The 25,971-nt window shown below is 41.2% G+C and overlaps 1 protein-coding gene across 1 annotated transcript in view; it reads right to left on the minus strand.

The window, feature by feature from the left end:
• The window catches only part of LOC117193975, a 95,934-nt gene that overhangs the window by 42,948 nt on the left and 27,015 nt on the right, over window positions 1-25,971 (minus strand). The window contains exons 5-6 of the mRNA XM_033398623.1: window positions 24,492-24,619; window positions 24,114-24,243 (exon numbers count right to left, since the gene is read on the minus strand). Coding sequence (XP_033254514.1) covers window positions 24,114-24,243; window positions 24,492-24,619 — 258 coding nt within the window. The remainder of the gene's footprint in view (window positions 1-24,113; window positions 24,244-24,491; window positions 24,620-25,971) is intronic.

A 25,971-nucleotide genomic window follows, 5' to 3' on the forward strand; every position in this document is an offset into this window, starting at 1 on the left:
TAAAAGTAGAAGGTAACGCATTAATAAAAAGACATAATTGCAGTGTACAGTTAAACGAATTCTTAATATCCAACTCCATACCAGAATTTGCACAAGGCATCTACATCAACAATAACGTAACAAAAATTAAACCATTGTCTTATTTGCAAACCAAAGAAATCGTAATAGAAAATACGCGATTAAATAATGTATTACATGTAAGCTTAATACTACTATTTGTCATAATCATAATAGGATTAAGCTACAAATTGTTTAATCTAAGTAAAAGCAATAAGCCTAAAACCGACCCGCACATAGAAACACCTTCAGACGAAGACGAGGAATCCCCAGCAGGCACAGTTTTGGACGCGCCCGAACTATATCCAAGGATAATCGCCTGAGGACAGGCTTAAATCTAACAATGGGGTAGTGACATATCTATAGTCCATGCTCCGCATACCCTTGTCTATGTCTATTACCCTGCACCCACAATACTATAAACAATACGACACCCTCAGCTTCGAACCCTCATAAACAATCTCACGCTCGAAATGGACCACGCGCAGCCGATTGCAGGCAATGTAAACAAACACCCTAAACTGGAAGTTGAACATAAAACAATAGATGCCGCCCTAGAATCCAGCCGCACTAGAATCCAGCCGCACCAGAATCACGCCACTCTTCAGAGATCAATTACGAATCGATTCTCAAGAATCACACCATCCTAGCTGACCAATCAGAGGCCCTATTCTCAGCCACCCCAAGTAATGCAACACCGATCATACGCAGCGGAAGCCTTTCATCAAAAGCCGCCTTTCCCACATATCGATCGAGTCACGTACTCCATCTCCGAAGCCGAAGTCGAAGCCAACGCCTCCGAATCCAAATCCGAATCCCAAACCGAGCATCATAATATAAATAGTCTGCATCTAAGAAGCCAACTCAGTTCTGTTCAAGACAAACGTCAATCGCGACACCGTCGGAGAATTCAACCAAAGTTAATTCCGTTCAAGACTTCAGACCGCAGTCATCGTCGGGGAAATAACTAATCAATGTACGCTAAAGTTTAAGTGAAGAATAAAACCTTTTTTAAAACGTAAACTGAAGTGTCGCATATTTAATTATATATATGTAAACAGATATATAGGCCCTTGATATCAGCAGATGACTATGACTGAACTTAAGGACGGCGTACAAATAGGGTTGGTCGTGTGCACTCTTGCTAGGCTCGGGTCTAGCTCGCCGGATGGTCGGGGTTCTTCCTCACCTAATTGTACTATCGTACTCCACTACATTTAAATAGTGCACTTTACGGGAAACTATAAGTGATTATACAAAAACAAACTAAACTGAAATACTGATAGCGCCGACACGCCAAATAAAAGCCCTACTGAACCATTTCTATTTAGAGAGAACCTAGGTGTTGATTGCCCCTCTCTTCTGTACCCACCCTACCATGACAATGCGTTCGAGTTCTTGCATTGTCCCTTGATGAATCCTTTACTAAGATTTACCACATTTTATAAGATCCTGGCACGGATACTCGACAGACCATTTTTATGATTTTAAAGATTCATTTCAATTCAAAACGATTCATATTTTAATATAATGGGAGACTTCAATTTCAATATTCATTACGTTGCAGTTGTAGAAACACAACAATTGACTTAGGTTCTAATTTGTAGGTAATATTTCCTTAATCCTAATTATCATATAAGTTTAGTTATAAATTCATTATTTAGAGCATGAAAATTATTAGGGTATAGATATATATTTATATATAAAAACGAGAGAATAAGAATCGAAATCGTAAACAAAAGCTAGATCAGACTGGGGTGCATTATACACACTGAGCAGACGGGTTTGAATCATTATACGTTGTATGCATATCTACACTTTCAAGCCAATGGCTCTTTTGACCAAACTACTTTTCGCTGTACATAATTACTCACTCCGGCGTTATTGTCTTACGCTGATCGTTGGGCCCAATGATGTCGTAGATGTTGACCGCAGCTGTTTAAAATATGGAAAATCATAAATATATAATGCATACAATACAATAACGCTACAAACACCGTCGCATAGTCATCAGCCAGTTGTTTTGGTTTTCATAATACAGACAGAAATTTAATTATTATGCTCTATCACGAAAATTGAACCAAAAAGTAACAAACGAAAGACAATTTAGTGTGCATATGCACAATATGTATGTAGATATGTACGCGCGTAACATCAAAGAGGGGTGTTAATAAAGTTTCAGTTACATAACGTAAAGCTGCTGGTGTTATGCGTTTGAACTTGATAATGAATTAAATGTAAATTGGACAAAACTCGATCCTGTGCGGCTGCTTTGTAGACTCTTGCCCGCCTGAAGTTGGTTAGAGGTCAACAGGTGCGATGTATATGGTTCCTGGCCGTACTGACAAATCTTCCGCCAAGCCTATATTTAGTTATTTATGACTGAGCAGCACTAAATATTCTTGGCGATTGAGGCTGATCTGGTTCACTTGGATCTTTGGAGATTCCGAACTCGGTGGTAATATAAGATCCAGAAAAGATGAATTATGGTTGGAGTTGGAGCGACCTCGACAACTGTACGCTTAAGCCAGCTCCCAGGGTAGTCTTCTCGAGACTATACCGCGATGGGGCAGCTTAGGTACACTTCCCTGCAACATAGGTTATGTCAGCACGTGCACGGCATTAATATGAAAACATACCTTTTTCCCCAAATATATCTGCACTAAATTCTTCTTATTCACTGACCACTGGACTGTACGGCACTTGTAATTACATGCTTCCAGCATATATATGTGGAAATATATATATTTTCCGGACAGCACTATATATATATGTGTGCACTGTGTATGTTGCTCGCACTCGGGAATTATCACGTCTTTACAGATCGATCAACTTTCTTCTTTTGTTCAAAGCAGTAATAGACGATGGACTGAGTAGCCTATGCAGCAGAGCTTTTGAGCTTTTTACTAACTGATCTAGAACATTCGAGCAGCATTAGACGATCGTCTAATGCACAGCATAGCTTAACTGTGCAATCGTACGATTGCCGTCTATGCTTCCCACTGTCCGTCGCTTGCATGTGTGCGTGGGCGTTCGGACTTAAGAGCGGCTAAAGCTTTGATCCAACCTTAAGAGCGGCTAAAGCTTGATCATTTGAAAGATCACTAGGGGGTCTCACGAGACGAAAGAAGATAACCAATTCCCTATATTTTTGTGCTGGCTACTACACCACAGATATTTATACAAGACCTGCTCGACGAATAATTATCTGAAGAACCTGATTAGGAGAGATTATTTCCTGATCTGAATGTCTTTCAGATGATACACGCCGAGATATTTCTTGTTCTCATCGACCAATTCGTAATAGTACGGACTTCGGTTTTTAATTACCTGAGCGGGAATGAACATAGGGGCTAGTTTAGAGCTAAACTTTTTTACAGCACTACTTTGTGTGAAATTTCTAGCATATACCAAATCTCCAATCTTTAATTGTGTATCACGGCAGCGTAAATTGTATCTACGCGAATTTTCTTCGTGTGCCTTTATGACATTCGCTTTAGCCTGTTGCCGGATTAGCTGCAAGGAATCTGGGTTCTCTATTCTAGTATCGTCGTTCAAAAGGTCTAGTTTACGCAAGAGCGCGTAATCCTTCCCATTCAACATCATGTTTTGACCAAATGCTAGAAAATATGGAGAATACCCTGTACTCCTATGTAAGGTAGATCTCAATGAACCACTAATGGCATTCAGGTTACAGTCCCAATTGGAATGTTCGTTACCGATATAAGCTCGTATCGCAGCTATCACGGATCTGTTCAGTCGCTCGCTGGCATTCGCTTGCGGTGAGTAAATAGCTGTGCATTTTTGTGTTATACCGAAGCTATTTAAAAATGCCTGAAAGTAGCTAGATTTAAATTGGGATCCATTGTCTGACAAGATGACTTCTGGCACCCCAAATGTATAAAAGAGAGACCCTTCCAGATATTCACAGATCTTTGGGGCTGTAAATTTCTTCAGGGGACACAGAAAATGGAACTTGGTATTGTGATCGACAACTATGAGCAATCCTATGTTTCCCTTTTTCGTGCGTGGGTATGGTCCCAAGAGATCTATGTATAATTTCTGAAACGGCCTATCCGAATTGGCAATTCAACGCCGTCTCGTTCTTGCGCTAAAACACAGCCGATTCCGTAAGTGCTAGCATCACAGAGCAAAATAAAAGGTTTTGAGAAGTCAGGAGTTATCAAAATGGGTGATGCGGTTAAACAGGACTTTAAGGTCTCAAACGACTGTTGAGCATCCTCACTCCACTGTAAATCTTTTTTCTTCTTAAGCAACTCGGTTAGGGGAGAACTAACGGTAGCATAATTTTCAACGAAACGTCGGTACCAACCGGATAACCCCAAAAATCGACGCAGTTGCTTAACGGTAACTGGCACAGGGAACTTCGAGATGGCCTTGATTTTGTCTGGATTTGTCTTTATCTGACCATTACCAATAATAAAACCCAAATACGTGATTTCTTTTATGCAAAAGTTCGATTTCCCTATGTTAATGGTTAGATTTGCTTTGCGTAGACACAACGCTATCTCCTGTAACAACAGTAAATGCGACTCGAAGTCCTCTGATAAAACAAGTAGATCATCTAAATATACAAACACACGTGTACGAAGATGAGCTGGAATAACTCGATCCATTAGTCTACAGAGAGTTTGAGCGGCATTGCAAAGACCAAAAGGCATCATTTTATATTGATATAACGGTCGGTTAGGCACTGTAAATGCAGTGTACTGTCGCGATTGTTCATCCAACGGGACTTGCCAAAATGCGTGTTTCATGTCTAATCCAGTGATGTAACGAGCGGGTGGTAACCGACTTAGAATACCATCAATATGTGGTAACGGATATGCATCCCGTCTTGTAACCTTGTTCACCTCTCTTGAATCGAGACACAGTCTATATTTTTCGCCTTTCTTTACCAAAACGCAATTACTGCTCCAGGGACTAGTCGACTCCTCTATAACATCGAGCGCAAGCATATTGTCCACCTCGGCAAACATCAATTTCTCAATGGCTGGTGATACCGGCCAATGTCGTTGCTTTACGGGAATAGCTGCTCCAACATCTATAGAGTGTGTGACTAAACTGGTACGACCTAATCCTTCAGTAGCGAAAGATGGAAAACAACCTATCACTTTATCTAAGCGAATTCTCTCGTCTGCTGTCAATTTATGTAGGTTCGGTGGTTCTTCGACGTCATCCGTACCTCCAACATCTAATTCAGATACCTCTGCAGTGTGTGTGATTTTATCTAAAAGTCCAAATTTTTGCCAGAAGTCTATCCACAAATAGACGTCTTGCTTGAGTTCAGGAATAAGAAACATTTCTAGGTCTGCCGTGCATCCACGGTAATTAATTTGTGTTACCAGCTTGCCTATAACCTTACTTTCAGTATCGTTAGCCGTTCGTATTGCTCCTGAACACTTTTTAATCTTGCAATGCGCCAACATTTCTTTCGCGGCTGAGCCTCCAATACAACTGATTGTGGCCCCCGAATCCAACAAAGCTACGTAATCACTGCCTTCAATGGTGACATTGGTATACAGCCTGTTATCCGAACTAAGAAATATAGCTGAAACAAACTTGTTCTTATTCTTGCGAACCATCTTCCAAAATTGTCTTAAACGTTTAGTTGAACGTTTGGGCTTTCTTAAAACTATCTATCTTATCAAAAATTTTCTTACGCGTTGTACTATAATTTGCTTCCCTTTCAGGTAAAGGAGTAAATGAATAATGATATGCCGTAGGCAGGGTTTCCTCTTCTGTTTGTGAGCTGATCTTAGGCTTCCTTAAACTTTGGTCGTTCGTTAAACTAGTAGGTGATTCTTGCAAACTTTTTTCTAAGGATGTGTCTGCTTGTTGTTGTTTAACACATCCTTCTGCAGGTTTCCCGGAGGGTTACATTTGGGACATACCGGCTTGTAAGTATCTTTTGTTCCACACCCGTAGCAAAAGATCTTACGAGGACCTACACAATCGTCAAATTTATGACCTTTGTTGTCACAGTTCCAGCAAGTTGGAACTGTCTGTGAAGTACGACGTTGTATTTGACACACTTCATTATGCTCGACCAAGTCATCGAATAGCTGCTCGCTATCGTCTGGACCTGACAATTCCAATACGTATGAGCGAAGAGGCCTTTGCTTGACCGATTTTATATCGTTATAAAACTGCTCGTGCTTACGTACCTCTCGTCGTAATAGCGATCTGTTGGCAATCTTTAAGTGAAGAAGCTCGTGGTGAAGAGTGGGCTTGGAATTTCTAATAAGTAGATTCACAACATCTTCTTCTGTAACCGAATTTTGAAGCCTATCCACGAGATCTTCGATAGCATATTGAAAGTCATCGAAGGATTCGTTTTCGCCCTGACGACGTTTCCTAATCTTTTCCCAGATATTATAGTCGGTCTCAACATCTTCAAATCTTCGTCTAAACTCTATACAAAACGTATCCCAATTAAAGTTTGGGTAGGTTCGATGGAATTTCCAGTACCAATCACTAGCTTTTCCCGCGAATAAAAGATACAAGTGATCACAAAGCAATTGATATTTGTTATAAAGATTTTGTTGCGTTAGAGAACGTACTCGATAAATGAACTCATTCATCCTCATGCATGTTTTTGAACCATCGAATTTAATGCGCCAATTCTGCATTATACTGGAAACTTTTGCTGGTGCTACGTGTGAGCTCGAATTACTTCGATTTGCACTCGCTCTTGAAAAATCTAAAAGAACTTCTGCGTGACTATCTCGTGCTTGACCGATACCCACGTTATTTGTTTGGTTAATGTTATCGTCACCGGAAACATCGGGTGTGATATGTTCTGGTTGTGTCAACTGGAGTGACGCTAATTGATTTTGAATCGAAGATTCAATTGTTTTGCTTAAAAATGAAGTTAGTTGTTCCATTAACTGAGCCTGTTGAATGCTTACAGCAGACTGGACGTAGTTAGCGATTTCCACTTGAGTGGTTATTGGAAGGGTTGTGTTGTTGGTTTCAGTTTCTGTTGGTGAGCGATCTAACCGGGATCGTTGAGTTGATCTCGTATTCATACCCCTTCTAATAAACTTTTGGCCCTTTTTAGGTCGATTAGACGTTCCGTCTATTGTGCTAAAAGATTCGTTAGCACTAGTTGGACGTGTTCCTTCGGCGTTAAGCTCGGCTAACAACGTGTTGTTAGACAATGTTAGTGCCAGAGAAGAACAATCTAATGAACAGGTGGGACATTTTGGGTTTGTCCTAATCTGTTCCAAAATACAAAGTTTATGGAATTTGTGTCTACACGGGGTGTTGGCTATCATCTCACTAGTTCCCAATACTTCGTTGCAAATTCCACAAAATGGTTCTGCTTCGTGCAAAGCAGTTGTTATATCATCTGTACTTCGCCTTACAGCCATTGTATATCAGACAATATTTAAGGAATTAAAGAAAAACTAATAAAAAAAAATTATATAAGAAGGTATTAATTGTAATAATAAGGTCTGTCTTTCCCACATGCCAGAATACTTACAAAATATCTATTTGGTTTCAGTAGGCTTTTCTATTTTCGTTAATATGGACTATTTATAGGTTAATGACCTCGTGCACTGAATCATTGGACAACTATCGCGATTTGGCAATATAAAATTGTAAATCCGAATAACTCAAGATGCCTAAAGTGAAAAAGCAGGTTTGCTTTGGTCGGTCAATCCAAAATGAAATGAACTGGAGCCGCAAAATCCTAAAACAATTCCTGTTTATTCTGATCACTGTATGGTATTGCATAACTGTAGTGTATTGACACTCAGACTTAAGCACGCGTTGTCTTCAAGATTCTCTTTTATTCTATATCCCTTGGATGGTGTGACCGTATATAGATATTAATATAATACCTAACACGCCTCTCCTTAGATGTTTAATATACATGTCATTTACAAATCTATTTTCCTATAACAATTTGATTTGTGTACTTAATCTAATTAGCGTATATAAAATTTATGTGATTTCGTATTTTTCTTTCTTCTTAATCTGTTTAGTATTTGTTTCAGTGTTTAATTTGTACATAATTTGATTTCATAATTCCTTTCTTTATATTATTTTATTGTTAAATACGCTTTACTACCTTCCCTGCCTCACGTGGTCTCAACTCTCTCCTGGTGGGTGTTGGTTGAGAAACTATTTGTTCATTGTTGGTTTTGGAATTGTCATCTACTGAACAATTGCTTTCGACATCAGGTGTTTTCGCATTAGGCGATGTATGATTGTTAGTGCTTTGGTTTCTAATTTGATCCAGGTGACGTTTTATTTCTCTGTTATTGTTCGCCAAAATACAACAATACGAACGCGGGCCCAGTTGTTGTTTTACAGTTGCCTGAGTCCAGCTTGCTTTGTTAGGATTTTTGTAGTCCCTAACTTTTTGACCCTTTAAAAATTCTGTGCTTCGTCTACCTTTGTGATTTACAACACACTCAGTCTGTTTTTTATTTATTATGCTTTCGACCGTAGGTGGTTTTAACAACGAAAATCTTGTTTTTAGTGTACGACCAAAAAATAATTTAGCAGGAGATTCGCCCGTAGTACAATGAATCGTATTTCGGTAATCGATCAAAAATCTATTTAAAATTGTATTAAAATCTTGTCTTTCATTAGCCTTTATGTTTGCATATAGTGATTTCTTAACAGTCTTTACAAAATTTTCTGCTTGACCATTAGTCGCTGGATGTCCTGGAGCAGTAAAAATGTGATTAACACCATTGTTTTTCATAAACGTTTTAAATTCATCAGAAGTAAACTGTCGTCCATTGTCACTAACTAACACGTCTGGTAAACCATATCGACAAAATACTTCTCTAAGCTTGTTGATAGTAAACAATGAAGTTATTTCCTTCGTTTTGAATACTTCTGCCCATTTTGTATAAGAATCTATAATAACCAATAAATGAAAACCTCTAATTGGTCCTGCAAAGTCTATGTGTACTCGACTCCAAGCCTTTCCTGTGGATTTCCACGGTATTAACAGACTCTTTTCTGGACTTGATTGTAGTTCCTGACAAGGAATACAATCTCGAATTAATTTCTCAATTTCAGAATCCATGCAAGGCCACCACACATAAGAACGTGCTAACATTTTGGTTTTTACTATTCCCAAATGCGATGCATGAAATTCTGCTAAAATAGCTTGTCTCAGTTTGGTTGGAATTACTACTCTGTGTCCCCATAAGATACAATCATATTCCACTGAAAGTTCATTTGTTTTAGAGATGTAGGCAGAAAACTCGCTGCCTTTTAATCTTGTCTTCGAACCAGTGTTAATTGCCTCACAAACTTTTGATAATATTGGGTCACGTCGTGTTTCACGAGCTATTTCTTTGAAGCTAATTTTGAACACCTTTTCGGACTGTATAAAATGTATGTAATTATAGTCTTCGTTTGGTACAGCCGTTTCCCATTGAGGCATTCTTGAGAGTCCATCTGCTATATTTAAGGTCCCCTTTATGTGTTCAACTGTATATTGAAAACCTGACAAAGTCAGTGCCCATCTTTGCATTCGTGCAGAGGCCATCAATGGAAGTCCTTTCAGGTCTCCAAATATGCTTAGTAATGGTTTGTGATCTGTTCGAAGGATGAACTTGTTTCCTAAAAGATACTGTCTTAATTTACTCACACAGAACACTATAGCCAGGGCCTCTTTCTCGATTGTACTGTAATTATGCTCGCTTTTGGATAATGCTCTTGATACAAATGCTATTGGTTTGATATCTTCATTGCATTTATGTGATAAAACACCTGAAACTGCATGACTGCTAGCATCAGTCGTTAATACTAACGGTTGATCTGGGTTGTAGTGAACTAAAACTTGTTCAGAAGTTACTTCTTTCTTTACCTCTTCATATGCACTCTGACATTCGCGTGTCCAATTAAATTTTGTATTTTTCTTTAATAATGCATATAAAGGACTCATTATCTGAGCGAAATTATTGATAAACTTTGAATAATAATTTACCATGCCTATGAAAGCTCTAAGCTGTGATACGTTTTCCGGAGCCGGTGCAAACAATACACTCGCAACTCTATCATTGTTTTTGCTCAGTCCTATCCTGTCAATTGAAAATCCTAGGTAACAAATTTTGGATTTAAAGAACTCACATTTCTTGTCATTTAATTTAAGTCCAACTGATTTCAGTTTTCTAAGTACAGCTTTTAGGTTTGAAATATGTTCTTGAAGATCTCGTCCTGTAACTGTTATGTCATCTTGATAAACCACAACTCCTCGCATACCCTGAAACAACCCTTCCATTGTTTTTTGAAAAATAGCTGCTGCAGTTTTTATACCAAATGGTAAGCGTTTAACTTTCAATAGTCCAATATGTGTGCTCCAAGTACACAAATTTTGAGATTGCTCATCTAAATTTAGCTGATTGTAAGCATTTGACAGGTCAAGTTTTGAATACAGTGTACCCCCTTCAAGCGCTGCAAAAATGTCGTCTATTCGAGGTAGTGGATACTTTACGTCGACTAAAGACCGGTTTAATGTAACCTTATAGTCACCACAAATTCGTATGTCACCGTTTGGTTTTAAAATCGGTACCAAAGGTGTTGCCCATTCAGAACTAACAACTTGCTCTAAAATTCCATCATCTATGAATTTTCGTAACTGCACTTTAATCTTTTCTTTCCATGCTAATGGTACTGACCTAGGCTTGAAAAATATTGGTTTTGCATCTTCTTTTAATAGTAACGATATCGTATTCGTAGTATATGAACCTAAACGAGGCTCAAAAACTTCAGCAAACTCCGATTTAATCTGTTCTGTAATTACAGAATTTGGTTCATTTACGTACACATTGTTCACCTGCATTAACTCAAAATTAAAAGCTCTCAAAAATGTTCTACCTAGCAAAGGTGGACTCACTGCATTGGTTACAACAAAAACAATTTGTTTTTTTAGACCTCGATATTCGATCGTTGCATCGTACTCACCAATAACTTTGATTGAATCTCCATTGTAATCTACATATGGAACTAGACATTTTCTAAGTGGTCTGCTGGTATTTAAGCTTTCGTAAAATGTTTTTGGAACCAATGTGCACGGTGCACCAGTGTCGCAAGCAATTTTCGTTATGTTTCCATCAATTTTTACAGGTAAATAATATACTCCATTAGTTGAGGTTGTATCAACGCTATAGATAGAAAAGTTATAATTATCATTATCAAAATTATTATCAGAATAGGTGTCATGTTTTGTTTGAGATACATAATTTACGGATTTTTTTGATTTATTTTTACAAATGCTCGCCAAGTGACCTATTTTTCCACAGCTGTGACATTTGCATGCCTTATACTTGCAATTGTTTGAGTTATGATTTCGCCAGCCACAGTTTGTGCATGGCTGCTGCTTCTTTTCTCTGCCAGCGTCGCAGTCGTTTTCGCCGTCGCCGTCACCGTCGCTTCTGCCGCCTCTGTAACTCACGTTTCGGTTGCCCTTGAAATGACTTCTGCCGTTGCTCTTTGCTTGATCTCTGTTCTCGCCTCTTTGCCTCTGCCATTGACTAGTCCCGTTCTTTTGATGCATGTAGTTGACGTTGTGTTCTGTCTTCCTTGTGCTGATCTTCGTCTCCATGATCATCGCCTTCTTGAGTGCATCAGCCAGAGTTAGATTTTCGTCTTCTTCACATATTCTTTCATATATAGGGTTGGGAAGGCTCATCACAAATTGGTTTAATACAAACGCTTCCAGATTTGAGCCAAATTTGCATTCCAATGCCAATTGTTTAACTCGAGCATACCACTCCGCTACAGTCTCATCTTCACTTTTTGTGGACATGTGAAATTTTTTTCTTTCTCTGAATATGAGTGTAGGTGGTGTGTAGTGTGTTTTTAAAATTTCACATAATTCTTTGTATGCTTTTGATACGGGTGATACCGGATTGCACAAACTATGTAGTACAGTGTAAGCCGCTGTACCGATCGACTTCAACAAAACTGCCTTTTTTGTGTTTTCCTCTTTCACATTCAATTCGCACAAATGTATGTCGAATTTTTCCTTCCAAATGCAGAACGTTTCTTGGTGTGGCGAAAACTCAGCAATTGTTGCCATTTGATAGAATGTTGGTGCTTCATTTTTCGTCATGTTGCTATTCATATATTATATGCACTTTTAACATGTGTATGTATATTAATACGTTTTATTTTATCCTCGTCGCCAATTATGTAGTGTATTGACACTCAGACTTAAGCACGCGTTGTCTTCAAGATTCTCTTTTATTCTATATCCCTTGGATGGTGTGACCGTATATAGATATTAATATAATACCTAACAATAACTGTCTCTGATACTCACAATTCGATACCATAGGTCTGTTTTGGTCAACCAATCCGGATCAAATGAATTGCAGTTGCTAAATCCGAAAACCGAGTCTAAGTATAAATTTTGAAATCTTTAACCTTTATGCAATATTTTGCAAAAGAAAATGTGTCGCTGAAATTTTGATGTATTACCGGTTGAGCTTGTAGAACCAAGGCAAGATTTTCTTGTCTTATTAAAATAAACGGCCTATATAGTAAGACACTATAAATCCAAATTTTAACATCGGCTCTGAATTGGTTTTAGATTCTAAGGCAAGTTGCCTGGCCCCAACGTTGGGCGCCATAAATGTATAGCGTACCAGAGTTTAAATATATATATATGTAAACAGATATATAGGCCCTTGATATCTGCAGATGACTATGACTGAACTTAAGGACGGCGTACAAATAGGGTTGGTCGTGTGCACTCTTGCTAGGCTCGGGTCTAGCTCGCCGGATGGTCGGGGTTCTTCCTCACCTAATTAAACTATCGTACTCCACTACATTTAAATAGTGCACCTTACGGGAAACTATAAGTGATTATACAAAAACAAACTAAACTGAAATACTGATAGCGCCGACACGCCAAATAAAAGCCCTACTGAACCATTTCTATTTAGAGAGAACCTAGGTTTTGATTGCCCCTCTCTTCTGTACCCACCCTACCATGACAATGCGTTCGAGTTCTTGCATTGTCCCTTGATGAATCCTTTACTAAGATTTACCACATTTTATAAGATCCTGGCACGGATACTCGACAGACCATTTTTATGATTTTAAAGATTCATTTCAATTCAAAACGATTCATATTTTAATATAATGGGAGACTTCAACTTCAATATTCAATACGTTGCAGTTGTAGAAACACAACAATTGACTCAGGTTCTAATTTGTGGGTAATATTTCCTTAATCCTAATTATCATATAAGTTTAGTTATAAATTCATTATTTAGAGCATGAAAATTATTAGGGTATAGATATATATATATATATATATAAAAACGAGAGAATAAGAATCGAAATCGTAAACAAAAGCTAGATCAGACTGGGGTGCATTATACACACTGAGCAGACGGGTTTGAATCATTATACGTTGTATGCATATCTACACTTTCAAGCCAATGGCTCTTTTGACCAAACTACTTTTCGCTGTACATAATTACTCACTCCGGCGTTATTGTCTTACGCTGATCGTTGGGCCCAATGATGTCGTAGATGTTGACCGCAGCTGTTTAAAATATGGAAAATCATAAATATATAATGCATACAATACAATTACGCTACAAACACCGTCGCATAGTCATCAGCCAGTTGTTTTGATTTTCATAATACAGACAGAAATTTAATTGTTATGCTCTATCGCGAAAATTGAACCAAAAAGTAACAAACGAAAGACAATTTAGTGTGCATACGCACAATATGTATGTAGATATGTACGCGCGTAACATCAAAGAGGGGTGTTAATAAAGTTTCAGTTACATTACGTTAAACTGCTGGTGTTATGCGTTTGAACTTGATAATGAATTAAATGTAAATTGGACAAACCCCGATCCACGGCACAGACCCTGGGAAACAATTTCCAGCTTGTTTGCGATCATTTGCACTTATTGTTATCCGCAAAAGCAGGTGATTGGTTCTGGCAGTTCCATCGTAAACATGAAGAGTTCGCGTGGGAGACTTTTTGTCTGGCATTTAGGGATAAATATGACGATGCTGCCACTGATGTCGACATATGGCGTAGAGTCGCGAAACGAAAGCAAGGGGAAAATGAACCTTTTGATTCCTATCAGAATAGTATAGAAGAGTTGGTGAATAGACTCGAGCGTAGCCTACCAGAATGCGACCTTGTTAAGCTGTTGATTGACAATTCGAAAAGTACACTTCATCACGAGTTACTACATTTGAATATCACTTCGATAAAGAAATTACTTTTAGAGGTTAAAAAGCACGAACAATTTTATTCGGAACTTCGAAACCCTTCTTACAAAACGCCTTTTGTAAACCGGCGCAACATCTCCGAGATCTCTCCGGAGAGGGAACACCTTGAGGAGCCTGAACCAATAATATCAGCGAACATGCGTAATAAGATGTCCTGCTGGAATTGTGATAAGATAGGGCATAGATGGGATGATTGTGTGGAACCTAGAAGCATATTTTGTTACGGTTGTGGAACCAAGAATGTTTACAAGCCACGTTGCTCTAAGTGCCATCCTTCGGAAAACCGGCTGCGGGATGTGTCAACGAACCCCCTGTAGGCACATCCGTACCAAAACATAGCGAAAGCATCAGTCAGACTATAGATGAGGGTTTAGCTAAAACCGCTATGGACTCAGGATTTTTATCGGATAAACGACCAACTAGATATTTACCCTTACATGTAAGACTGTCAAATTACAAGAAAGCTAGAAATAGGATATTTGGCGATCTTTGTACCATATCAACTACGACAAAATCTAAAAGATCTACCCTTCGATTACGCAAATTTTGGAAAACAGTTGTTAGCACTCGACAATGCTTAATTGCTTCCATATTCAGTACGGGAGATAACCGTCTGTACACACCCATCACGATTGAAGACAAGGCTTACAACGCCTTGTTAGATTCTGGAGCGTCGGTTAGTTGCGTTGGCAACAATGCCGCCCGTGCTCTCCTTAACCATCCGAAATCACGTAAGTGTTCGGGAAGGGTTAAAACAGCAGCGGAACCAAATGCTCGGTTGAGGGCATTTTCACAGCGACTATTACATATCGTAGTCTCACGGAAAGTATAGATTTTTTCATCACACCAAACTTAACCCAAGAGGTTTACTTAGGAACTGACTTTTTTAGGAAATTTAAACTTGCTGATCGACTCATGAGCGAAAGTGTCTCTGAGTTAGATATAGGTCCCACGGAGGATGAGGAAAGCTCACCCAAGTTACACAAACTTTCTAGTAAAGAGCAGGAGAGACTGCAAGGTGTCGTCGAAATTTTTCCTTCGTACGAACGAGACGGATTGGGCAGAACCAGAATTATTTCGCACTCGATCGACGTAGGTGCTGCTAAGGCGATTAAACAAAGACACTGGCCAATCTCCCCTGCGCGCGAAAAACTTATGGTTGCTGAGGTAGATAACATGTTAGCTCTGGATATCATAGAACCTTCTTGCAGTCCTTGGAGTAGTAATTGTGTTCTTGTTCAAAAAGGTGATAAGGTTCGGTTGTGTTTAGGCTCTCGCGAGATCAATAAATACACGAGGAAGGATGCTTACCCCTTACCACATATTGACGGGATCTTAAGCCGCTTACCTCCAGCGCGGTATATAACTGGTATTGATATGAAACATGCTTTCTGGCAAATACCATTGGACGAGCCATCACGACCGTATACTGCGTTTACCGTTCCGAATCGTCCACTGTACCAATATAAGGTCATGCCATTTGGTCTGACAAATGCACCTCAGACCTTATGCCGCTTAATGGACCATGTCATACCCCCACATTTACGGAATCGAGTTTTTGTATATCTCGATGACTTGCTTGTTCTATCGGATGACTTTGATTCGCACTTGATTCTTTTGCAAGAAATCGCACTATGCTTAAGAAAAGCGAATATCACTATCAACGTTCGAAAACCTAAGTTCTGCATGAGAGAGATTAAATATCTCGGTTTCATAATTTCGGATGGTCAGATCAAGACTGATTCATTTAAGATTCAGGCAATCAACGCCTTCCCAATTCCAACAACGGTAAAGCAGTTACGACGGTTTCTCGGTTTATCCGGATGGTATCGACGTTTCGTCGAGAATTATGCCTCCGTGAGCTATCCATTGACCGAGATGCTTAAGAAACAGAATACTTCCTTAATATGGAATGAAACCGCAACCAATGCTTTTGAAGAATTGAAACGAAGATTAACATCAGCTCCAATCCTCAGAACGCCTGATTTTTCTAAGTAATTCATCTTATTGTGTGATGCTAGTTCTTTTGGTCTCGGGTGCGTCCTAGCTCAAGAGAATGAAGAAGGCTTCGAAATGCCAATTGGATACATGTCGGTTAAGTTATCCAAAGCTCAACGGAATTATTCCGTTACAGAACTAGAATGTCTAGCAGTTATTAAGGGAATTAAGAAATTTCGAGCTTACATAGAAGGCCAGGAATTCTTAGTAATAACCGACCATGCAGCATTGCAGTGGTTGATGCGACAAAAGGATTTGTCTGGAAGGCTCGCGCGATGGGCTATACAGTTACAGGGTTTTGATTTTCGCATTGAACACCGGAAGGGTTCACAAAATGTTATTGCTGACACTCTGTCAAGGCAAAATGAATCGTCAGTAGATGAGTTTATAGATCTAGGGCCGATCATCAATTTAGAGTCCGAGCATTTCACTTCGTTGGAATATCTTGATTTAATTGAACGCATTCAGCAGAACCAAGAGAAACTTCCAGATTTAAAAATAACAGATGGCTATGTATTCAAACGCACCGAAGCTTCGATTGGAGATTCTGAATCTGACCACCAGTCGTGGAAATTATGGGTACCCTCTGGCCTAGTCAGTAGTGTTATCAAACAAGCCCATGATTCTCCTAGCGCATCACATGGCGGGATGGGTAAAACCGTTGAAAAACTTAAGAGATACCTGTTCTGGCCCAAGATGTTGGTTCAAATCCGAGAGTATGTGAATAATTGTGTCATTTGTAAACAGACCAAAAGTCCCAATATAGTATTACGACCACCATTGGGAAAGCAAATGCAATCAGAGAGACCGTTTCAACGACTCTACATGAATCTGTTAGGTCCATACCCTCGTTCAAAGGCAGGGAATATCGGATTATTAATAATCGTGGATCATTGTACAAAATTCCATTTCCTCTGTCCATTGAAACGATTCACTTCCGGAAAGATTTGCGAGTACTTAGAAAATTCCATTTTTTTTACGTTTGGAGTGCCGGAATCCATCTTAACGGACAATGGTTCTCAATTTCGATCAGGATTCTTTGAGGCTTTTCTAACTCGATTTTCAATTAAACATATTTGTACCGCTTTTTATTCGCCTCAAGCGAATGCAAGCGAGCGCTTAAACCGATCGGTTTTGGCGGCGATCCGTGCGTACGTGGGGAAAGATCACCCTACCTGGGATCAACGACTGAATGAGATTAACGGTGCTATTCGATCCAGTCTACATACAACCACCGGATATTCTCCTTACTTCCTTACGTTTGGGCAAAACATGATTTTGAATGGCAAGGATTACGAATTGCTCAGGAAACTTAACTTGCTATCAGATGATTCTAGAGTTAATTACCCCGATGCTCTGCAGTTGGCAAGGTATGCAGCAAAGGTCAACAATGCAAAGGCTCATGCAACCAATGCGACGGTATACAATTTGAGGAGTAGAAACATACAATTCAACGTCGGAGATCAGGTTTACGTTCGCAATTTCTCCCAAAGCAACGCGTCTAAACAATTCAGCCATAAATTAGCGCAGGTGTTTGTGACAGCAACAGTAACGAAAAAGCTAAGTCCTGTTTATTACGAATTATCGAACGAGAAAGGAAAGAAAATGGGAGTATACCACGTAAAGGATATTCAAACCAGCTAATTCACTGTCCTTCTTTTCTTTTCGATTACGATCCCTGTCGATCACTCCGGGACATAATCTGGTGGTGGAGAGTGTAGTGGCCAGTGAAGCAAACCCAGATTAAATTCCCTAATAATTTCCCAGATATAAAGCAGATTCAAATCACGCGCCAACTTGATTAGTTCGAACACCAAGGCTTTAAAAACAGCTACTTCGAATATGGAGCTTTAATTGCTCGAATGTTCTTTTTCGTCTCTCGAGACCGAATTCCATGGAAGGGACTCGTCTATGCCGCTTAAGCCGACAGCGACGGTGAACACGCGGATCAATTCCATTTTTCTCCCAAAACACTTCGGTTGTGCCTGTGCCAATAGTGCCAAACTCTAGTGGAAGTTCACGTGTCCGTGTATTACATAATAAATACCAAGTTACATAACTGCAAGTCGGCGGAGAATCGACTAAAAAGCAAGATCAAGCTATATTGTGTGGTGAAAGTGCAAAGTGCTACGTAGAGAAAAAGAAGGTGATTATAGAGGAAAGCAGGTTTGGTACATTCACTGAACTCCGAATCTATTACAGAATCTCTTGCTCACTGGAGGTCTGCCGTGCTTTGGCGCTCTCACGCCTAACCCCCCCCCCCCCCCCACGCAACCACCAGTGTCTTATTTTTGGCCGCTTCGAATTACCAGCGTTTCCGTTGTACGGACGATCTGTATCGACTTTTGAATGCCCTCTAATCGTATCTTGCGAGATGCAACTCAACATCCTTGATGCGGAATCGACAACGCCTAGGAATTAAAGTGGAAATTTATGTCAGCTAAAATTGTGCAGAAGATGTGAATACAAGATCAGGAATCGGAATCTAGGGTGACCTGTGTCGTGGACAACATGTGATCATCGATTCGTGAGTACGAACATACCCGCGAAATAGCAGGGTATAGCAGCGGTGCAGCGTAATGCAAGGGAGAGCGCGATAGCTCACACGCCAAGAGCGAGCTTTCGTTCGAAGAGAATTCGGACATATGCGTGCGTATGCACACACATATAAACGTGCAGTAATTTGATCATCGACATTCTCTTTGCTTTGTCTTGTTCCTTTCTTTTGCTTGCATTCTTGTGTTTGCACTGCAATTAAATTTGACTTTAAATGTAAAATCATATAAACATATACAGTTATATTAAGGAATATCTTTCCTATAGAATTAATTTCTTTATCATATGTCTTAATTCCTTTCCTAATCAACTCAATGTTAAGCCTTGATTCACTCTGGCAATGTCGGCCAAAATATCATTCTTTAATTCTTTACTATTTTTATATAATTAATATTGTTCCACAGCTACCGAAGCAGTTCATTGGGCCCAACGAGCTCGTCAAGGAAAGTGTTTGAATTTGGTAATGATCATTAGTTTCGTATTGAATGGAAATGTTGACCTTCGTGAGTAAAAAGGCTCAGTTTTGCTATGAATTGTATTTTATATTCTTAAGTTAATGAACCTTTTGTTATATATGAATCTTTTGAATCTTGATTAATAGAACTATTTTGAATTAACATGAATTTGGAATAAATAACAACCATTCTGTCTAAGTACATAATGCCAATGATGCATCGAGTGTAATAATGCAGCGGTAGTTACGTTAGGGGCCATGCCAACATCGTTCCACGCATTGCCGAAGGTAGGGAGGGTATAGAAGAACTAGTGATCTCCTACACCTAGGATCACTAAATTAAATACGCGACTAGCGGATTCCTTCTTGCCATCTATGCCGACCGGGGATTGACTACATTTGTTTTTTTTGTTTCGATCAAAGTAGATTCTGTGTAAGTGCACTTAAATTTTTATAATATGGCGAGAACAAGGAAGTATAGGGATAGGAAAGACCCCGACCCCATCCGGCGAGCTGAGCCCAGAGCGCAGTATAGTGCACTAACCCCGATTCCCTTTCCTGCTGAGGCTGCATTGCCAACAAGATTTAACCAGCCCGTAGCCGTAACGTTATACTCACAAGCAGCGACTTCCTGAGCTGAAGGTGACTAAATTTTCTGGTGGATACGTCGAGTTCTCGGATTTTATGGCAATGTTCAAATCGGTGATTGAAGCGGATGCGGATCTCAGTGACATCGAGAAATTCCAGCACCTTCGCTCTTGCCTCGCTGATGCGGCTTTGGATTCGGTTCGATCGTTAGAGCTCTCCAGTGCCAACTATCGTGCGGCTCTGGATATACTTAATAAACGCTTTAATAACAAAAGACTTGTTTTCCAGGCACACATCAAGAAGATTCTTGGGCTAAAGAGGGTAGACTCGCCTTCTGCTAAAAGGCTTCGGGAGTTTTCGGATGCAGTCAATTTACACATGCGAGCGTTGCAGACATTGGGAACTGCTGAGGAGATTTCAGGATTCATGGTCATCAACATGCTGCTGCAGAAGTTGGATTCGAAGACGCAAACCAAATGGGAGGAGCACACATCGTCGGATGCTATACCTACCGCAGAGGAATTCTTCGAATTCTTTCAGCAACGCTGCCAGAAAATGGAGCGGTTGGAATATGCTACAGCGACACACGCTAGTAGCGATCAGGTGGGAAAAAACCATTCCTATACGCAGGTTAAGAAAACGTTTGTAGCTTCCAACTCTTCCGCCGACCCGTCTGTATGCGTCTTTTGCCACTCAGCGGGCCATGGAATATACTCGTGCAAGATATTCGGAAATCTCTCACCGTTGCTGCGCCACAAAGAAGTGAAGAAGCTTTCCCTATGCTTCAATTGCCTAAAGCCGGGGCAATAGTGGAAATTGTCGAGTATGCGGCGGTAGGCATCATAGTTTGTTGCACTTCGATAGTATACAGCCCACAACACAAGGCTGCCCAGGTATTCCTCCTCCCGATCTGGCCGTTCAACCAGACACTCTTTCCGTTGCACAAAATTCTGCTAGCAGCTCGTCTCTACCTTCGTCTACCTCTCTTGCTGCCCAAGGTCTTCACTCTGATGTCGTGCTTCTGGCTACAGCCGTGGTTCTCGTAAAGAATCTGTCTGGCGTTTTAGTTCCTTGTCGTGCCATCTTAGATTCAGGATCGCAGCTCCATGTCGTCACATCCAGGTTCGCCCAGCAGCTTCAGCTTAGGAGAACTCAATCGTCTGCACTTGTGTCTGGGCTAGGGCCATAAGCATTTGTATGCATTCTCGCACCTCTGCTTACACAACTACACTTACTGCTCTCATCGCCCCCACGATTACCGATTCTCAACCAAGTATGACAGTAAATGTATCCGATTGGCGTATTCCATCTAACATTCAGCTCGCTGATCCTGCATTTTTCAATCCTCAACGGGATGATCTTCTCATTGGTGCGAGCGTTTTTTATGATCTCCTCTGCGTAGGGCAAATCAAACTCACCGATGGACTGCCTCTTCTGCAGAAGACCCGGCTTGGGTGGATCGTATCTGGCGGTGGACAGAAGGTATCAAGCTCGGCGCTTTTGGCTACGCACAATTGTCCAGATTCGATAGCTGAGATGGAAGCAAGGTTGGATAATACTCTTCGTATGCTTTGGGAAGTCGAGAATTGTGTGGAGGCTGGGTTGAATACCAAAGAAGAAGACGATTGTGAAACACATTTCGTAAGACACCTTTCACGGTTGCCATCCGGGAGTATGCAGTTCGTCTGCCGCTAAATAACAATACTGATCGTTTAGGAGAATCTTATGCTCAGGCTTATCGACGGTTCATCAGTCTGGAGCGAAAACTGGAGCGTAATCCTGCACTCAAGGAGCGGTATTCCGCCTTTATGAGGGAGTACATTGATTTGCATCATATGCACACACAGGACGCACACAGGACACACAGGACACACTGTGCACACAGTACCTACTATAACTACTCGCTCAGCAACGGCTCAGCCTTTGAATGGTAGGCACTCGCACTCGCATCGTATCCTCTTTGCACTCCATCTTGTGGTGTGTCTCCGGACTCCGGACTGTCTGGGATTTTGGTGTCGCTCTGCCCCCGCCCGCCCCCCTCTCTCTCTGTCTCGAATGAGATTTATCAGTTTTTTTTTCTCTGACTCTACTTCAGCTCTCCCGAGGATGGAAAAACCATAGAGTAAGAGGTAGAAAAGCGCCTTAAATTCTTTGCAATTTTCTTCAAAAATATTTCTTCATGCAGCCATTTATCATGGTCGGGCAGCTGTTTTATAGTTTATGACAGGCGAACCGCCCCTCTCCCCCCCTCCCACCTAACCCTTTAATACTATATCTTATAGATATTCCCTTCACACACACTCTAGAAGGACGACCGGTGTCGTAAATGGGGTTTATATGCCGACTGATGCCACTTGGATTTGCCATTTCGGCAGTTCCTTCTCCAGTCCACCAGTCTGCGCTCCTTCAGCTCTCGACTTCGATAAAACGTTTTACTAATTGATTTATGTGCTTAACATGCTGCCAGCTCAGCAGCCCCCCCGCTGCCCCCTCAGTTTCTGGGGATCCAACAATTAGATTTCGCTGGAAAATCCACTAGAAAAGTTGCTCCTTCTTCCGGCCGCCGTCGCGGCCATCAATCATCGATAATGTCGATATGGCGGAGGCCGGACGACGGCGCTCTCCGTCACTTCTTGGCCTCCTTGGGCTCTTTTTGTTTTTTATTAATAAAGCATTTGTTTTCCCCATAATGAGCAGCGACAGGCGGCTGTCAGGAGTGCCACAAAAAGAGAACAACGAGGGGGAACGTTGTGAGTTGCTGCGGACACCGCAACTCTACATTTATACCCGATACTAAGTCAGTATGGCTCTGCTCCGGCAGACGCCGCTAATATTGAACGACACGACAAAGAGTGCTTGCGAGAGAGACAGAAAATCAGTTGTTGCCACAAATTTTCGTCCTTTGGGGGGCGGAAAGGGGTGGGGCGAAATTTTGAGAAATACGTTTTATAGTGAGATCTGGCAGGAGTGCGGATACTAAATTTGGTTACTCTAGCCTTAATAGTCTCTGAGATTTGTGAATATCCCCAGATTTGCATCCTTTGCGGGGCGGAATGGGGTGTGGCGAAATTTTGAAACAAACTCGTCGCGGTCCGATATATTAGGAGTGTGGATATCAAATTTGGTTGCTCTAGCTTTTATAGTCTCTGAGATCTAGGCGCTAATGTTTTACTCTAAGCAAAGCCGGCTATGCTACGTGTGTGTTAGAGAGAGACAGGGCGAGAAAAAATGAAATTGTTTTCTTGATGATGGCTATAATAATAATACGATCCAATTCAGATTCTGCAGTCTAAAAGATATGGTTATTCTCTACGATTCTGCGTTTTTGATTTAATCGTATCTTTAAAACTGTGGATGCCACAGATTTTCGTTCTTTGTGGGGGCGGAAGTGGGCGGGGCGAAGTTTTGAAATATTTTTGTAGCAGTGACATATCACAGAAATCTGGATCCAAAACATCGTTGCTCTAGCTCTTATAGTCTTTGAGCACTAGGCGCTGAAGGGGACGGACAGACGGACAGACGGAAAGACAGACAGACAGACAGGGCTCAATCGACTCGGCTATTGATGCTGATCAAGAATATATATACTTTATGGGGTCGGAAACGATTCCTTCTGGACGTTACACACATCCACTTTCACCACAAATCTAATATACCCCAATACTCATTTTGAGTATCGGGTATAAAAATACCGAAAAGGCGAGAAGAAAAGATCCCTCCCCTGGGACAGCACCAGGGGGCGGGGAGGCAGGGTTCAAAAGACACAAAAAAAAGCTGGCAGCGGCACTTTGTCAAGTAGGTACTAGCAATATTTTATTCCATTTTTTGGCGTTTGTCTAGTTGGGATTTCGCACCCGGCATTCCGATTGCATTCCGGCATTCAACAGGGGGTTGACCCAAAGCAACGGCACTCTCAGGCACCCACTCAATGCCACTGCCAATACAAATTTGCCACATTTTGCATATGGCTCTGAGGGTGGCGCCCCAAGCGCCGCAAGCGCCCGAAAAAATCGACGAAAAACCCAAACGCCATGTGCGAGGGCCGTAAAAAGTTTGTAGATTTCTGGAGTGCGGAGAGTGGGCGGAGAGAGGGGAGAAACTAATGGGGAAAATATTATCACGCGCCATTTTTAAGGCAATTTCACGCATACGCAATCTAATTTATACTTGTGCTAAAAAAAAGGGGGGGACTACTCACATCGCACGCTGAGGTAATAGCCAATCGAGGAGTACTGGAAGTTCAGATGACGGGATGTGCACTTGTACCAGCCGGAATGCTCGCGCCGTATCGATGTGAAGTTGAGGAAGCCATCGCCGGTCTGCGGCACCTGCAAATATTCGAGAAACAGAGAACGGCATAAACGATGTTGATGGGCGGTGGGCGGTGGTGGCTGATGGGATGTGGCATGAGAGCGTCGCCTCGTTATGCGTAAACAATTTTTGGTAATTAAGGCAAGGCAAATAGTTACGGCCAAGTTTAGTCAACTCCACGAAAATCCATTTAAAACTTGCTCCTCTGCCAAAAATCATCACACAAAAGGACGAGGCCGGCGGACTAGACTTACCGGCGGGTCACCGTCGTCCTTCTGCCAGCGCGGCGTGCTCGGGGATTCGAGTCGACGTCGCACTTGAGGCTAACTTCGATGCCCTCGCGGAGCGGATACCCAAAGCCAGGTGTGCGCGAGATGGCAAAGGATGGCGTATCTGCAAAGGATAAAGGATATAAGATATATGTATATGGTGTATAGTAAAGTATAGGAGATGGCAGGTGGTTCTTTCAGTTTGTCTATGACTTTGGCTCAAGATTTTCGGCTGATTCTTTGGAGACTCTGTGGCAACACCAACAGAATAGTTTTTTAATTAAAAAATTTCACTGCCAAGATGGAGAAACTTTTATAATTAAACTAAATGCAAATGTCTGGTCTCCGGAGTCCGGAGACACACCACAAGATGGAGTGCAAAGAGGATACGATGCGAGTGCGAGTGCCTACCATTCAAAGGCTGAGCCGTTGCTGAGCGAGTAGTTATAGTAGGTACTGTGTGCACAGTGTGTCCTGTGTGTCCTGTGTGCGTCCTGTGTGTTTTCTGTCATGCTAGAAGTTAATTACAGCAGGCTTCATCCTTTCAAATTAACAATCCGTAATGCCAGCCGAATTGCAGCTACAAATTTGAATCCCGAAATGCCAATCTAAAATCCATCCATCGACAGCACAACACCCCCTACCCTCCCGTGTGTGATTCGAGTATGTTTCAATTCATTGCATATGCATTGGGCATAAATCAAATGTTTTTTAATTAGAGTCTGAGAGAGAGAGTGAGAGCATCATCGCCTTTGTGGGCTTTTGTAACTAATACAATATGATGAGGTCTCCTCCCGGACAGCAGGTCCATACATCGACATTGGCAGGGGGTAGGGGGCAGGGGGCAGGGGCAAAGGACAAATGAAATTTGTTTGTCGGTTGTTTGCCAAACTATTCAATAGAGATTCGGTTCGTGTCCATGCCTGATTCTAGGTCTGTTTTTGTGGCAGCGGCCGAGGCAGTGTCTGTGACATGCAGACAGCCGTCAGTCGTCAGACATCATACATATGTATGAATGGCCGGCCTTTTTGTGTGGTTAGGCAAGGGGAAACGGGCAGCACAGAAGAAGTGTGTCTACCAATTTGTTGGCCAAAAATATTCCAAAAAGAGAGCCAAACATCGCTCAGCTTATAGGCCCTTGATGTTCCTTTTCGGGCAGATTGTTTTCAAACAAATTTCAATCCCATCTTATGAATCAATCAATGAATGCCTGTCTCGCCATGAGGATGAGTGCCCATCACCAAATGGAAGCTAAATTTATATGGGGGAAAACCCAGAAAACCCAATATTTCCCTGGCCTTTGCCGGATAACATTTTTTCAACATTTTTGCCGGTGGGGCTGGGCCCAGGGATTTTTTATACCCGATACTCAAAATGAGTATTGGGGTATATTAGATTTGTGGTAAAAGTGGATGTGTGTAACGTCCAGAAGGAATCGTTTCCGACCCCATAAAGTGTATATATTCTTGATCAGCA

Source organism: Drosophila miranda (assembly GCF_003369915.1).
Source record: "Drosophila miranda strain MSH22 chromosome Y unlocalized genomic scaffold, D.miranda_PacBio2.1 Contig_Y2_pilon, whole genome shotgun sequence".
Classification (NCBI taxonomy): Eukaryota; Metazoa; Arthropoda; class Insecta; order Diptera; family Drosophilidae; genus Drosophila; species Drosophila miranda.